Source organism: Talpa occidentalis, unplaced genomic scaffold (assembly GCF_014898055.3).
Source record: "Talpa occidentalis isolate TD23 unplaced genomic scaffold, MPIMG_talOcc4v2.1 talOcc4.14, whole genome shotgun sequence".
Lineage (NCBI taxonomy): Eukaryota > Metazoa > Chordata > Mammalia > Eulipotyphla > Talpidae > Talpa > Talpa occidentalis.
In genome coordinates, this window is record NW_023601433.1 from 50,011,617 (window position 1) to 50,027,766 (window position 16,150).

Here is a 16,150-nt window from a genome sequence, read left to right on the forward strand (position 1 = left end):
CCCAAATACTGTGTCCTTTTTTTCAATAAATGCATGTATGTCCTTAGAGATATACATTGTTTTATGTTTTTCTGTCAAGTTTAAAAACACAGTCATCTTTTCTAAATATATTTAAGAAAGTCAACAAATTTATCTAGAAGATTTTCCAGATTTGCCTCATAAGGGCCAACTTTTTCAAAATATGTGAAGGCTGCTCTTTCCTAGGGTACTTTATAAATGAAGTTATTTATTATAAAATTTATTTCTGTTGTATCAAGTGATAAATGTCTCAGGAAGTGCTTGGAACCTTAAATACTAGTTGTTTGAAATAACATTTTCATGGTGCACTTACATTGATTTTTTTTTTTTTTTTTTTTAGTTTGAGAGTATTTTCTAATCATTTATTGACAACATACCCATGAGAAAGATAGGAAATTGATAAGGGAAGGAAGAACAGGTACATTGTTTCCTACTTTGTTCTCTCTCTTTTTTTAATATGGAGTACTTGCTTTTAATTGGTGCAGAATATAACCCTTCCACAACAGTTTCTTCTTATTAATGCATTTTTTATTGAGATAAAGTTGATTTATAACACTAAATATGCTTGAGTGGTATAAAAGTCCACACTTCTTTAAATTTATGTTGGCTCTACCATGCCCACCATCAAAAGACCTATAATCATCCTCCACAGTCTATTGGACCGTCTCTACCCTTGCCTCCCATTGTCCTCCCTCTCTGATAGACAAAGTTTTACTGTCAAAAACTTGCAAAGATTTGTTTGGTTTGGTTTTGCCTCTTCTTTTGCTTTGTTTCTTTATATTCCACATGACTGAAATCATCCAGTATTTCTCTTTCTCCTTCTGACCTATTTGACTTATCATAATTCTCTCCACTCTTCTCTGTTTTGTCACAAATGGTAAGATTTCATATTTTTTCATAGTTTAGTAATATTCCATGTATATGTACCACATCTTCTTTATCCACTTATCCATTGTTGGGCACTTATCCAGGTTGTGGCTGTGGTAAATACATATAGTGCTACTAATGCATATAGGAGTACATGTATCCTTCAAATTAGTGTGTTTTCATATTCTTCAGATAGATACCTAGGAGTGGAATTGCTGCAGCAAATGTTAGATCTATTTTTAATATTTTGAAAAACCTCCATACTGTTTTTCACAGTTGCTTGACCAGTCCAAATTCCCACAAACTCTAAAAGGGTTACTTCCTTTTTCTCCAAACACTCAATAATACCTGTGTTCTTGTCTTTTTGATATAAGCATTCTCACAGGCATGATGTAATCTCATTATAGGTTCCATTTGAATTGCCCTGATGAGAAGTAATGATGAACATTTTTTCTGTGCCTATTAGCCATTTCTACATCTTTGGAGAAGTGCCTTTTTTTTTTTTAAAATAAATATATATCTATTTAATTATTATTTTTTAAATTTTATATATTTTACATCATTTTTCATTTTTGCACAATATATGCATTTTCATCTTGGTTATAGTCCCTGTACAATTCCCACCAATTACCCCCAGCCTTGTTTTGCTCCTACTCCCTCTTCCCCCTGTGTAGTGTGTCTCTGGTTTATAGTTGCTTGTTGATTTTGATTTTTACTTTATTATAATTAGTCTTTTTTCTGGTCCCTTATTTATAGCAGCACTATTTACAATAGCTAAGCTATGGAAACAACCCAAATGCCCAAAAATAGATGACTAGATCAAGAAGATGTGGTACATATACACAGTGGAATATTACTCAGCAATCAAAAAAGATAAACTCATGCAATTTGCAGTAACATGGATGGAGCTGGAAGGGATCATGCTCGGTGAAATAAGCCAGAAAGAAAAAGAAAATACCAGATGGTCTCACTCATAGCAGGAATTCAGAAAACTTAAAGAAGTGCCTTTTTAGATAGCGCTTCCAATTATATGCTCAAAAATAGTAGTGAAAGTGGACATCCTTGTCTTGTATCAGATCTTACTGGAAATGTTTTTAGTTTTTCACCTTTGAGAATGATGCTATCTATGTGTTTGTCATATATAGTTTTTATTATGTCCCTGCTCGCCCCCAATTAAGGGTTTTTATCAGAAATGGATGCTGAATTTTATCAATTTTTTTCAGCATCTATTGATTTGGCCATATGATTTTTCATTGTTCCTTTTATATTTAAAACTCACTTTGGAAATTTAAGACTACATTGAAATAAATTTTAATCTATACCCTATCTTTTTTAAAGACCCTGAAGCATTAGTTATTGGACGTTCACTTAGATTTGGAATATCAGTGCACAGAACCAACTGACAAGTAGAGAAAGACCTGGCAAAGAAAACAAAGATCATGTAAATAATATGATTTAAGTTGTTATATGTTAACTGTTGCAAGAAAGGTGTCTCCCTGATTATTAGTGTTTCATTGTTAATGTATCGATAATAGACAAACATTACATATCCATAAATGTTCTTTTTGTACTAGCACAGCTTGCGGCAAATTTAAATTAGAATCAAAAGAGTCATCTAGAAAAAATCATAGTGAGGCCTGTTTTTTGCCACCCCCTTCTGAGGAATTTTCACTGTTCTTTTGAGCCAGTATACACAGGAGGGAGTCAGGGACCATCATTTCTAATTTTTTCAACTGAATCTTGCATCCATCTGAATCAAGTTTTCCATTTTCCTTATGGTCAGTGTATACTAAATTTAAGGTTTTAGCTTTCTGCTGGTATTAACTATATTATGTTACTTTGCATGTGTGCTTATTCTATTGTGCATTTTAAGTTCTGAGAATTGTTACTTGATACGGGAACTTTAAAAAAGAATGGGCAAATTTTTTAGGTTTAGAGGCAGTTGTGGTTAAGAGCAGAGCCCTCTCTCTTCAAACCTCAGCTCCTCTATTATGAGTCGTTGGATTTAGCTAAGTGATATACCTGTCTGTGTATAGTTCTTTATGTGGAAAATGATCATCATAAAATACCCACCCCAAGAATTAACTATTAGTAAGAGTTAACTATTGGTACACATTTAAAATGCTTAGAACTCTGTGTGGAACATAGTAAACTCAAAATAAATGCCATAGTAAGCTTAAAAACTCTGCCACTGTTGTTTATACCAAATAAAACTTCCACCTGAAAATTCAAATGATACTTCATTTATTCATTTATGGTTACTGTTTTTGTTTGTTTGGCAGGGATGGGTTTTTTGTGTGTGTGTTTTTGTTTTTGTTTTTGTTTTTTGATTAAGGACAAGACTAGATAGCTAGTAAGTGATATAAATAAGGTTTACTAGAAAGTTGGTTTAGGTCAGGGTTAACCACCTAAAGCTCACAGGCCAGATTGGCGTATTTTTGCTTTACCTGCAAGCTAAGAATAATTTTTACACTTCTAAATTATTGGGAAAAAATTTAAAAAAAGATACTATTTTGTGACACAGGAAAGTTATGTAAAATTCCATAAATTTAAAAAAGTTTCATTGGAACACAGCCACATATGTACATTTTTATTGTTTATGGCTGTTTTCATGCTACAACAGCAGAGACTGTAGGGCCCACAAAACTGAAAATATGTATTATCTAGCCTTTTACAGAAAAAAGTTTTCATAAATATAGACATGGGAAAAGCATACGTATCTTATAAGAGTGTTAAGATTTGGATTCTTCTCAGAATTGTCAAAGCAAAAGTCCTCCTGTGTATGGTATTTGCCATCCCATAATTCTTTCTAAAAGATTCTTGAAATAAAATGGTTTCTTAAGCAATCTGATAATAAGATGAATTTATCAATGTCTTAAGAGTATGGTATTATATTCTCAGAAGTTATTTGTGGGCATTTTATTTTCCAAGACTGGCTTTGTGACTCAGAGACTAATATTTATAAGACTGACAAAACTGGAGGCATTTGACACAGATGTGATGAGCACATCAGCTTTGATTTTGTTACAGCAACCGTTTGGGCAAATAACCTTTTCTTCCATTCTTATGCTAATTTTAACTGTGATGTGCATCTCTTTTGTTTGGTTGGTGTCATCATACTCTTTATTTCAGATCTCTTTTGCCTTTGAGTATCTATAAATCTTGCAACTCCTTTTGTGTAGGTTATCATTCAAAGTATATCTCTAATATTTTTAAAGAACTTCTCATCTCCAAAGCCCTGAGACTAATGGAAACAAGAGAAACTTGGACCCTAGGGTTTTCAGTAGAATTATGAGTAGTTTTGAGCCTATCGGGAAAAGTCATTAAAGTAATGTTAAGTATGATCAGTGTTGGGAAAGGAAAATTAAACTGTGACTGGAAACATGGATTAAGGGGACCTAACTCACGAGGGAAGTCAAGAGAGTATTGTTTCATTGAAAATGGTGTGTTTTGTTTTAGTTTTGTGCTGATTTTGAAAATTCATCCTTAACTAAATATCGGTTACTCGGTTGTGAGTTTAGCAAAAGTATTCAAACAAGACTTCAAGAAATTACATCTAATGTTCCTCTTGTTGATATTGGCACATTAACCATTTGCCATTTATTGATAGAATGAAATAACCATTGTGAATTTTTGACAAAATACAGAGCGCAAAAAAAAAAGCCACTGTTAAATATATTTTACTCGTTGAAAAATCAAAATATTTGTCCTTCCTGAACATAACTTTTTAAAATGGAGTGTTAGGTTTTTTTTTTTTCTCTTTTAGAAAGGTTCTCTATTATTTTTAATATGAAAATAGGTGGTTATGTAATTACATATGAGCTTACTATTTTATATTTTTTAACATGTTTTATGTGTTTTGATGTGTATAAGGTAATAGGTCATTTGGGTTTTGATTTGCAGTGCCCTAATAAGTGATATTGAACATGTTTTATATGCTTGTTAACTGTTCATGTATTATCTTTGGAGAAATGTCTGTTCACATGTCCTTTCCTCTGTTCATTTTTATAATCAAGTCTTTTGGTTTATTGTTATTGGATTTCTTTATATATTCTGAAATTGACTACTTATCAGATAAATGATTGCAAGTAATTTCTCCCATGCTCTAGGTTACCTTTTCACTCTCTTAATTCTCTTGTATGATGCGCAGAAATTTTTTCTTTTGCTGTGGGACTATGTGTCTAATTTTAATTTTGTTTATACTCTGGTTTCATATTACAATTACTTTTAATCTTCTGAGCACCAATCATTTTTCTGAAATAAGAGCAAAATGTAATAAAACATTCAAATAATTATAAAACCACTGTTGCATAGATAGATGATTACTCCCTCACAGTGGACTTTTGGACTTTTACTCCCTCACAGCACCATCATGCATCAGCTTGAACAATTGCTCTATCAGCTAATGTGAAAATATACACATTTGGAGCATGAAGCAAAGAGATTTAAACCTATAAAGCATGAAGAAATATACTGTGGAAACATGGTCAAATACATTAAAACAGAGGATCAGAAAACACTGCTAATCATATCCTTATAATTGGAATCCCTAAATAGACACATAAACCGTTGCAGAAATCCCTGTTAGGAATGGTCCTCTCTTGACTTCTGTTTTTCTGTTTCCTATGTGATACTGCCACATAGTCAATTAGCACCTTAAAACAAAGAGAGACAATTGGAACTTTTTTAAGATTAACTTTCAAATTTTGAGAAATAAAATATACTCTTAAGTTATTTAATTTTATCTCAACTTAAATTTTAATAAACTATTGCAGTAAATTAGCAACAAGACCTTTTAACCATCAGTCAATAGTTACTTACCATCAAGACTAACAGTAATGCACAGAAAATCTGATAAGTACCTTCTCTTAACTGCAATGGGATACTGAACAACTAGTTCTTAAATGATTTTTTATCTTCACTTAAAGAAACTGGATTTTTTTTCTTTTTTCATATGCTATTTCTTCCTTTAAAATAATGTTGCCATTATTCCTTCCCCCCCCCACTTCCTTTTTCTTAGTTTTGAGCCCCCCTCCCCCCCTCAGTGCTCTTTAGTTCTGCTCTAATATTGATAGCCTCTCTACTTGCCTAATTTTCCTTCCCACTACCCAAACTCACCATTCACTGTCCTCAGCCATCGTCTCTTCTCCACCAATTTTAAGAATTAAAACACGATCAACAGCATGTGTGGTTTCAAGATCCTAGATGGTATAAACAGTGTATACTTCCCATATGCCAAGTCAGGCAGCTTCCTCTCCCACTTGGAACTCAGGTGTAAGGAGGTAGAAACCTGCTCTCCCAGAAAATCATTAAGCTTAGATATTGTTGTGAGACCATCTTGTCCTCCAGTCACCTAAAGTTTGAGTCTTGAAAATTTAAGCAGGAAAAAAATAGCTACTGAAATATTTCCCCATGTATTTTTATTTAGGTTAAATAATAATAGTTATGAACAATCCACAAATGACACAATAGAATATTAAACAACAGAAAACAAGTAAAAATTATCCATAAGTAGGCTGATAACCAAGACAATATGATTCCTGGTTCAGTATTTTACCCTTACGAAATTTTTACACCTTAAATATAGCTTTGCACTAGATAGAGCATTTTCTTCAAAGAAGAGTCCATGTATGCTTATTAAACCTTTTAGCTAAGTTTCAGGTGAGTGAAAATTCAGTTTTTGGAGTAGTTACTTTATCTACTAGTCCTCTAGTGAATCATTTTGTGCTTTAAGAGGATGCTATAATCCTATTTGAGTAATTGCATTCATTAGCAAGAGGTACCAAAATAAATTCAGCTAGGGTCATAGTGTTTAAATTAATAGTATTACAATAATAACTACCTTAATTAGTTTCAGATTTGCCTTCCTTCCCAGAGGACAAGATTTTTAAGTTTTTTGATGCCTATTTAAAGCATGAGAATGACAGGAAAATTAATGTCATGACCTTTGTAGCCTGTTTATGGTTTTTCAATGTTGTACCTAAAGGATTTAGGGAGTAGTATACATCTAAAACAAACCACTTAGTACAGACAAGTGAAAATTAGGTTAATTGGGTTCACCTGGTTCTCAGCTGGCAGCACTTCACACAAGACATTATTTCATATTAAAAGAGCACCATTTTTATACTGTAAGATTATCTTTTAAACTACACTTGTACTTCTAAAATGTCTTCAAAAGAAAAACATTTTTTAAAAATTGGTTTTTCAAATATGTAAGACTTTTTTTATTCCTATTTGGTTTGTCTTTTTCAATTTGGAAATCACTTTGTCTTTTCATTTTCATATCAAGGATGTGCTGACACCAAGTAATGGGTCATGTTCCATGATACACATGCCCACTTCCTTTGCGTAGTGTTGGGCAGCACCACTATCTCTTACAGCTAACTGTTTCCTCTTTCTAGTCTGTCAGGGACTTCCAATAAACAATCACCCTTCTAAGTTCTTGAAATGTGAAACTTGGTTTTCATTTTATTGTCAGGGTTTATATATTACAACAGAAAGCAGTGTTTATGTGTTTAGAGTTGAGAAAAATTTCTAGGTGTGTTGGAATCTTTGAAGATTTTATATATAGATGTCTGAAAGAGTTCTGTGGAATATTTCACAGATAGTGGTTTTGATGCAGTGTTGGATAAATCAGTACAACTTTTTAAAATTATAATTTGGAAATATCCATAAAAATTTAAAATTTACCTAGAAATTCCCTATAGTGAATACATTCTACAGACAGACTTAAACATGTTAGCAAAGATTTATGTATAAGAATGCACAGTGTGGGCCTCCTTGGTGGTGCAAGGGGTTAAGCACCACACTATGAAGCAATTTGCAGCCTCTGCAGCACGAGTTCGATCGGCAGCCGGCCAGGGAGCAACCCACATAGCGCAGCAGACCTCTCCTGACTTGCCCGCTGCTCCCCTCAGCAGTGTACTTCTGTCGATCTGCCTGTTCTGTTCCCGGCTCTGTCTCTGGTGAAACCTCCCATCCCCCACATCTCTGACCTGTACCCCAGCTCTTGAATGCATAAATAAATAAATCTTTTTTTAAAAAAAGAATGCACAGTGCAACTTTGTAAGAACAAAGGCTGAGAACAATCTAATTTGATCAGCAGGCAACTGGTTACTATGACTATTTTGTGTGCAGTTCCATGCAATGAAAGTCTCTGCAGTCTTGAAAAAAAAAAAAAAAAAAAAACACTGCGCGTAATTACTCTTAACAATGTATTAGATGAACAAAAGAGTAGTGTGTGTAATCTGCTCTAATTTGGGGAGGGACAAGGAAACAAAGAGCATATTTTTACTCTGCGTCATTAGCTTATCTGTACACAAAAATTGTCTCTGAAAGAATGCTTATGATCGTGCTAAAGCATTATTTCTTCAAAGAAGAGGAATTTGGAGTATAAAATGAGAGAATGAAAAATATTTTTCTGTATTGGAGATAGCTGTTTTATGACAACCTAAGTGTTAAACTAAGATTGTTGGTGGCAGGGAATTTAAAAAGAAAATAGGTGATACCTAAAAGGTAAGTCTGTAGCTCAAGTGCCACAGCACTTGAGCAGCAATTCACATACACACAAGAATGTGAAAACGTATGAAGTATGGATAAAGTTAACACGAAATAGACTAGCGAAGTGGCTTCTTTTAGTTGAACAGTTACTGTAAGCTAATTGATGATATTTAAATTTAATACAGGAACTGTAAAGAAGGAAAAAGTTAAAGACAGGAGCAGAGGCATGAGTGAAATGGGCTGTACTAGCAATGTTGTGAGGGATTAGAACGGAAGAGGCCAGTTGACAGATACAGAATTTTTTTTGAAAATACATTCATTGTGGCTATGTAACCTAAACTAAGTGGTGGTTGGTAGAAGGTGAGATGTAAGATAGAAGAGTGTTGGGAAGTCAAACTTATCTTAAAATGATAACAATTTTCTTTAAACCTGCTTTAGTGTAAAGATGATGTTGTCACTGAATATAGATAAGAGAAGAGCAATAAAAGTCAAATTGTCATCAGTTCATAGTGAATTAATCCAAGCTGATTGAAACACTGCTAACCACACTGATTGAAGGGAACAGAATAATGAACAGTTTTACAGTTTGTGTAATACTAAGGAAGTGTAAATGATAACATCTTTATTTTATGGTATTTATTTAGCTGCTGATTGTCATAAAAGATTAGAAACATTAGAAACATATATATATATATATATATATATATTACCAAGTGATGCAATTCTTATTGAATGCTTTCATTTTCTTCATGATGCTAACCTCATGGCCTGAACAACTTTGTACTTTTAGCATTGAGAAGTCAGGCTGGAAATTCCAAGAATGTTCTGTTTGATGCAGAAAGAGGAAAATATTTTGCATATATTTATACCTTTTCATTTCCTAAATAAGAAATGGAAGAAAGCCTATTTGTTAAAACGTAGGTCTTTTTATACATGACTAAAAATGCACAGAGGCCTTTTAACAGGAAAACAACATTGTCAACATACTGTTTATAGATAATTTTGGAGTCATTATTTCCTAGGATTTGTTATCTATAAGTGATGAAACTTAAAAGGTTGTTAATATAACTAAAAATCCCCAAAAGCGCTAAAGAAACTGAAGAACCTAGTGCATTTTTCACATTTACATAAGACAATTTTCAATTTATTTTAGAAGTGGTTCAGTCTACCAAAAACACAACCAACAAACTATACAGATCAAGGAGAATTTATTACTGAAAAATTAAGTTATTTTGTTCTGTCACTTTAAATTTGGAAAAATATAGTAAAGGTAGAATGAATAAGACATTGCTTCAGATTTTAAAATCACTATTCATAAAAATACTTACCAAATTTTAGAAGCTTATCTGTTGAAAACTAAAAGGTTTAAATGATATGAAAAGCATTGGATGGAACAGGGCAAATGTTGCCAAATAATTTCTAACACTATTGTGTTTGCATTGTTATTTACTTTCACGCGATAGACATTTATTAAACCTTGTAATATACCAGTCACCTCTCTGTGTTCTGGAAATATAAATATTAATTTTACTTGCCATCAAGAAACAAACAAATTTAAGGAGTAAATGGACATTTTGAAGAGGTGCCATGGTAAGATTGAACCAAAGTGTGTTGGAAGATAATAGGTAGATAGGTAGATCAATAAAATTTTCTTGATTGGGGCAAGTAGATATCACAAAAGAATTGAGTAGGAATTGCATAGCAAGACTGGGAGAGATGGCCATCATGAAGAAATGTACAGACCTACAAAGGTAACCTGTTTAGCCAACTTCTGAGTTGCACTCTTAATACCATAGTAGTTTTAACCAGACCTACTCTACAAGAAATGTTGAAAGGCGTTCTTCTACAAGAAAAAACAAAACAACAAAGTGATAATAGGAATACAGAATCTAAAGTATAAACAATGTGAGACAACAGAATAATAAAGGGGAGGAACAAAAGGACAGAATCTCTATAGCTAAATGACAACAAGTTGATAATAGCACAAGAAGGACTATCTTAGGCATTGTAACCTTGGTATAACCTTATACCTGAAGTAACTGGGAAAAGAAGAACAAATGAAACCAAAAATCAGTAGAAGGAAGGAAATAATAAAAATTAGTGCAGAAGTAAATGAAATCAAAACCAAAAATAGAGTTCAAAAGATCAGTGAAACCACAGCTATTTCTTTGACAGGATTAACAAAATTGAGAAGTCCTTAGCTAGATTCACAAAGAAAAGAAGAGAATAACCCCAAATAAAAATAAGACATGAAGGAGGCAAAATTATGGATAAAACAGATGCTTCTTGAATAAGCTCTGAGTAAGTTGGTATCTTTCAAGGAAATTGTCTATTTTATTTAAATGAATAAACTTGTTACTAAAATGCTTTGATAACAGCGAGAGATATTTGACTCTTCCTTTCATTTGAAAATTTAAGGGCCATTGGTAAATACTAACTGACCTAATTTCAATATTGTTATGTCTCAGGAAATAGGAAGGCCTGAGCATGGAAGAGAGATGGGGGAACAAAAGATCAGTGGAGCAGTCAGTAACCAAAGCATCTGTCAGTTAAATTTATCATCTTATATGTGCACAGTTCATGGCACCCCAGAACAGTAACAGTAGTAACATCAAAAGCACTGATCACAGATCAGTGTGATGGATGTAATCATAATTTTAAAAAGTTTGAAATATTTCCAGAATTACCACAATGTGACACAGACACAAAACCAGTACATGCTGTAGAAGTCCAGCCAAGTCTAGTGCCGTAGACTTGGCTGCATGCAGGGTTGGAGCCAATTTGTTAAAAAAAGTTTTTGATAAAATTTTTTAAAACTTTGTTTAAAAATAAAAAGCAGGGCCTCCCCTGGTGGTGCAGCGGTTAAGCGGTGGGCTGCGAAGCTGCCTGCAGCCTCTGCAGTGCCAGTTTGATCCCCGGCCAGGCCTCCAGCGAGGGTCCCACATGGCACACAGACCTCTCCTGCAGCGCCCGCTGCTCCCCTCAGCAGCGTATTTCGTCAGTCTGCCTGTTCTGTTCCCCGCTCTGGCTCTGGTGAATTCTCTCACCCTCCCGTGCTTCTGACTGTACCCAGTGCTTGTATAAATAAATAAATAAATATTTTAAAAAATAAAATAAAATAAAAAGCAGTATCTGTGAAGGGTAGTAAAGTGAAATGTAATAAAATGAGGTATGTCTGTGTATATCTACAATGGAATATTATTCAGTCATAAAAAGAGGGAAATCTTTCCACTTGCAACAACTTTAATGGCCTTGAGAGCATTATGCTGAATTAAATCAGACAGAAAAACAAATACCTTATGATCTCACCTTTTTGTGGAAACTAAAAAACAAAAAAGAATACAGAGATAGAGAACAGATTGTTAGTTGCCAGAGACAGAGATTGGGCAAAATGTATTGGATCAAGTGGATCAAAGTACAAAGTTATGGACTAAGTAAGTAATGAGGATGTAATGTACAATATGGTAACTATAGTTAATAATACTATATTACTTATTTGAAAGTTGCTAAGATTCTTATCACAAGAAAAAAATCTGTGATACGATAACTAGATTTATTGTGGTGATCATTTTATAATATGGATAAATATCAAACCATTATGTTGTACATCTAAAATTAATATGGTTATGTCAGTTATACCTCAGTTAAAAATATTAAAGAAATATTTCATATTTTGTTTATGTTTTGGTTGTTTCAGGCAGAAGGAAAAATGTGATCTTTGTTAATCAATTTTACTTTGGAATAAGTTTTGCCTTTTAATTTAGCATAGTTTTCTATTAAAAAACATTAAAATTTTTAAATTCATCCATCTTTATTTAATGGTTTTTGTTTTGGTGTTTGAAGGCTTGTAAAAATATTTACCTTAATGTTTTCAAGGGCTTGTCTTATTTTTGCATTCAAATAGATTTTTAATATGAGACCCTGTACTATAGACAATTTGGAAAATAAGGAAAATAGCTTCCTATTTGGAAGGAAAGACCTGTAATTCCATCACCAAAGACAATGCCAATATACATTTTAACATATTTCCTGTTGTGTGTTTTATATACTTAAAATCTTAGTGTGTATACCATTTACTATGTTCGTCCAATGTGTTTGTTATATCATCAGCATTTTCCATGTACCTGTATAAGCTGCATAATTGCATTGTAATGACTGAATTATATTTCATCAAACGTTTATATTGTAACTATATTACCTTTTCATATATTGTTCAACATTTTAGTTATTTTTTTCTTAAACAAAGTACATAAAACAATTTTCAGGTAGGGCATTTTTAAGGAAGCTTTGCTTTATTGCACTTTTCCTTGATTCTATGAGAGCAAATAAATCCCTCTCTCCATGAGTCATACTTTACTCTCCAAGCTCACAACAGCCGATTCAGTAAAATTCAATCTGTATAAAAATGAAAAGAAAATAAAAACATCAGTTTTTTAATAGTTCAGTCCATGTCTTATTACCTGTATGGTTATAAATTGAAAGACTTTTTAAAAGCTTGTGTTTTAAGTATTTATTAACATGGCCTCTCAATTATTTTCTAATTATTATTTGTGCTTGGTTATTTTTAGGAAAGTTACTATTCAAGTCAAATACAACATAATGCAGAATTCTTTATCAGTACCACCAAAAGATCAAGGTAAGATAAGCCATGCTGAGGAAGATAGTTACGTGTATGTTATATGTTGTTTTATTTGATATCTTAATATCACTGTCCTCAAAGTGACTCATTATCTACAACTAAGAATAGAGACTATAATTATATATGAAAGTTGATTGCTTTGTTAAATTATTTAGTATATATGAGTATGAGTGCCTGTAAGGCTGTAAAGACATCTCTCCTTTACTGAGAACTGCTTGAAGGCAGGACCATCTCAATCCACACAAAACTCACTCAGTGCAGCATAGTATCTGGTATTAATAGATGGCTAATGGAATTACAGAGTACTGATTTTAGGGAATCAATTACATGTGCTTTAGTAAAAAGAATATAGACACATATTTATATTCATTCACACATACCACATATAAGTAGGAAAGGGTATTTGCTCATAACATTTCTTTCACATGTTCCTTCCCATATTCATTTGAAAAGCAACATAAGAAAAATTAGTTCCCTGCTATATGATTTGTAAAAAAGAAAATCATGATTTTTTAACAGGAGCTCCTAGAGCTTTCAGAAGAGCAGTTTACAGATAGAGAGAAAGAAAAAATAATTGAATTTTCCTCTCTAAGAGGTGAACTCTAACCTTTAAGAAGAATTCCATTCTTCCTCCTGTCCAACATTCTCTTCTACAAAAAGATTTGGTGTGTGTGAGAAAACCGACTTATTTAATGATTCAAATTTGGGCTGGCATAGTGGAGGGTATAATTTTTAGTGAATGGAGGGAATGTGCTATAAAGAACCCTTAACTGGAGCAAGTATTCTTTGATCTCTACCAAACAGAAAGTCATAACTGTTAAGTGGATGGAATCTGGGGTTGAAACTCAATTCCACCACTGAGTTTTGCAAACTTTAAGTCATATCACTTGAGTTAGGTTTCTCATCTGTAAAATATAAAATGAAAATAGTAAGCCTATCCTATAGGTTATGTGGAAATTAAAGGAGGTATTTGCAAATCACCCAGTATATTTCTGTTGGGTTACAGAAAAGTCATGACATATGTTTTTCTTTGAAAAACAGAAAAAATGCATCATGACTTTTCCGACAACCCAATAATTGCATAGTAGGCACATATAAGATGATTGTGGCGATTGCTCTTACTGGTTGCTATTATTATGTGGGCTTTGTCTGTGGAGACTGGTACTATGAAACAAGCATTGGTTGTGCCTTCTACTTTGGTTGCCTACTGACCTTAGAAGGTGAAGCATGAGCCAAGGGGACCATGGGAAGTAAACATGGACTAGAGCCCTTGACTTGCTTCTCATCCAGACATTTGGCCAAAGGAAGAGTAAAAAATCTTTGAGCCTCCCACAAGATCCAGCTTTGAACTCTCAGGCAAGAAAGGAGATGGGAATGAGAGAGATGAAAGTAAACACTAACAGGAAATAAAAAGTGTGAGCATTTCCCGTGATCATTTTCTGGTATATATCCTTCAGAAAATTTTTGCACTAGTAGATGCCTGATAAAGAGTTTTGAAATTCGGGCCTCCCCTGGTGGCGCAGCGGTTGAGCGCTGGTCTGAGAAGCTGCCCTCAGCCTCTGCAGTGCCGGTTTGATCCCCGGCCACCGGCGAGGGTCCCACATGGCGCTACAGACTTCTGCAATGCCCACTGCTCCCCTCAGCAGTGTATTTCGTTGGTCTGCCTGTTCTGTTCCCCGCTCTGGTTCTGGTGAATTCTCTCACCCTCCCATGCTTCTAACTGTACCCGGTGCTTGTATGAATAAATGAATAAAATCTTTAAAAAAAAAAAGAGTTTAGAAATTCATTATCCTACCTGATAGCTGCTTCATCTTAACAATCAAGGAGAGGCATGACTGCTTAGGAACAGTATTGAATCAAATGTCAGAGAAGCTCATTTCCCAGATCTACCTCCAATCAGTAGTTGAATCTCAAACAAGTTATTTTGCTCTTAAGTGTTGGTTTCCTTATTTTTCCTTATTAGTAAAGTCAGGATTACTAGACATTACCAGCTCTAAAAAATATGGGTCTTTGTGAGTAACTAAGCAGTGAGTTGATAAGGGGATGTGAAGCATGTTACCACTACATCTCTGACCTATTTTGCTTCTCATCAAGGTTTATTTTGTTTTGTTTTTATGGTCGCTTTACTAGACTGTTGCATAAGCTTAGTTAACTACATTCACTTGGCCAGAAAAAAAAAAAATCCCTTCAGGTCTAGCTAGAGAGTGAATAGTTTTAGTAATTTCTTTTCTGGAACTAAAGATGCTTAAGCTCCCAAACCTGGAATTTGATATGATAAGGAAACAGATAAAATAGCTAAAAGAGCTCAATTAATCAAGTGCTTTCAGTATAATAGTCACTCTAACCTACAACTTTATGACCTTTGGGTATTTAATCCTCACAATAAGTTAGATCATCTTTATTTTTTTTAAAGATTTACTTATTTATACAAGAACTGGGGTACAGTCAGAGGTGTGGGAGGGTGAGAGAATTCACCAGAGACAGAGCAGGGAACAGAACAGGCAGATGGACTGAAGACACTGCTGAGGAGAGCAGCGGGTGAGACAGGAGGGGTCTGCCGTGCCATGTGGGTTTCTCCCTTGCCGGCCGGGAATAGAGCCTGCCCTGCAGAGGCTGCAGATAGCTTCACAGCGCCGTGCTCAACCCATTGCACCACCAGGGAGGCCTAGATCATCTTTATTTTAAACGTTCAGGGACGTTAGCTACTTTATCAAGATCACCAACCAGTTAAATGACTAAGCCAAGATTGGATTCCAAATCTATCAAAATATAAAACTCACTATTTGTCCCTTGTGTCACACTGTAAACTTATAAAGAATACTTTGAATCTGTTTTTGTATTATTCCCTTTTTCTTTGCTCAAATATATAATGCTTAGTTACATATATGAATATTGAATGCTATGTTAAAACAAAGTGGGCCAAAATTAGAGTTTGTATAATGGGAAATTATATCAGTAAGGAAAAACAGATTAGTATATTGCATGAAGCCTAAAAATTGCCACATTATTTATTAATTTATTCATTTATGTGTTCAAATGCTTTGTATGTGTCCTGGATTGCTACTAATATTAGCAAAATAAAAAAAACAAAAACAAAAACAAAACTACATTATGATTCTGTTTATA

General features: G+C 33.7%; 1 protein-coding gene across 6 annotated transcripts in view; it reads left to right on the top strand.

The window, feature by feature from the left end:
- The window catches only part of ZNF438 (zinc finger protein 438), a 99,904-nt gene that overhangs the window by 51,718 nt on the left and 32,036 nt on the right, over positions 1-16,150 (top strand). For 5 of the 6 annotated variants that reach the window (XM_037510492.2, XM_037510495.2, XM_037510497.2 and 2 more), the window contains exon 3: positions 12,954-13,021. In XM_037510492.2, the coding sequence (XP_037366389.1) occupies positions 12,985-13,021 (37 nt within the window). In that variant the 5' untranslated portion in view covers positions 12,954-12,984. Of the gene's footprint in view, positions 1-358; positions 437-12,953; positions 13,022-16,150 lie in introns of all 6 variants that reach the window. The other variant, XM_054695040.1, reaches the window with a different exon arrangement.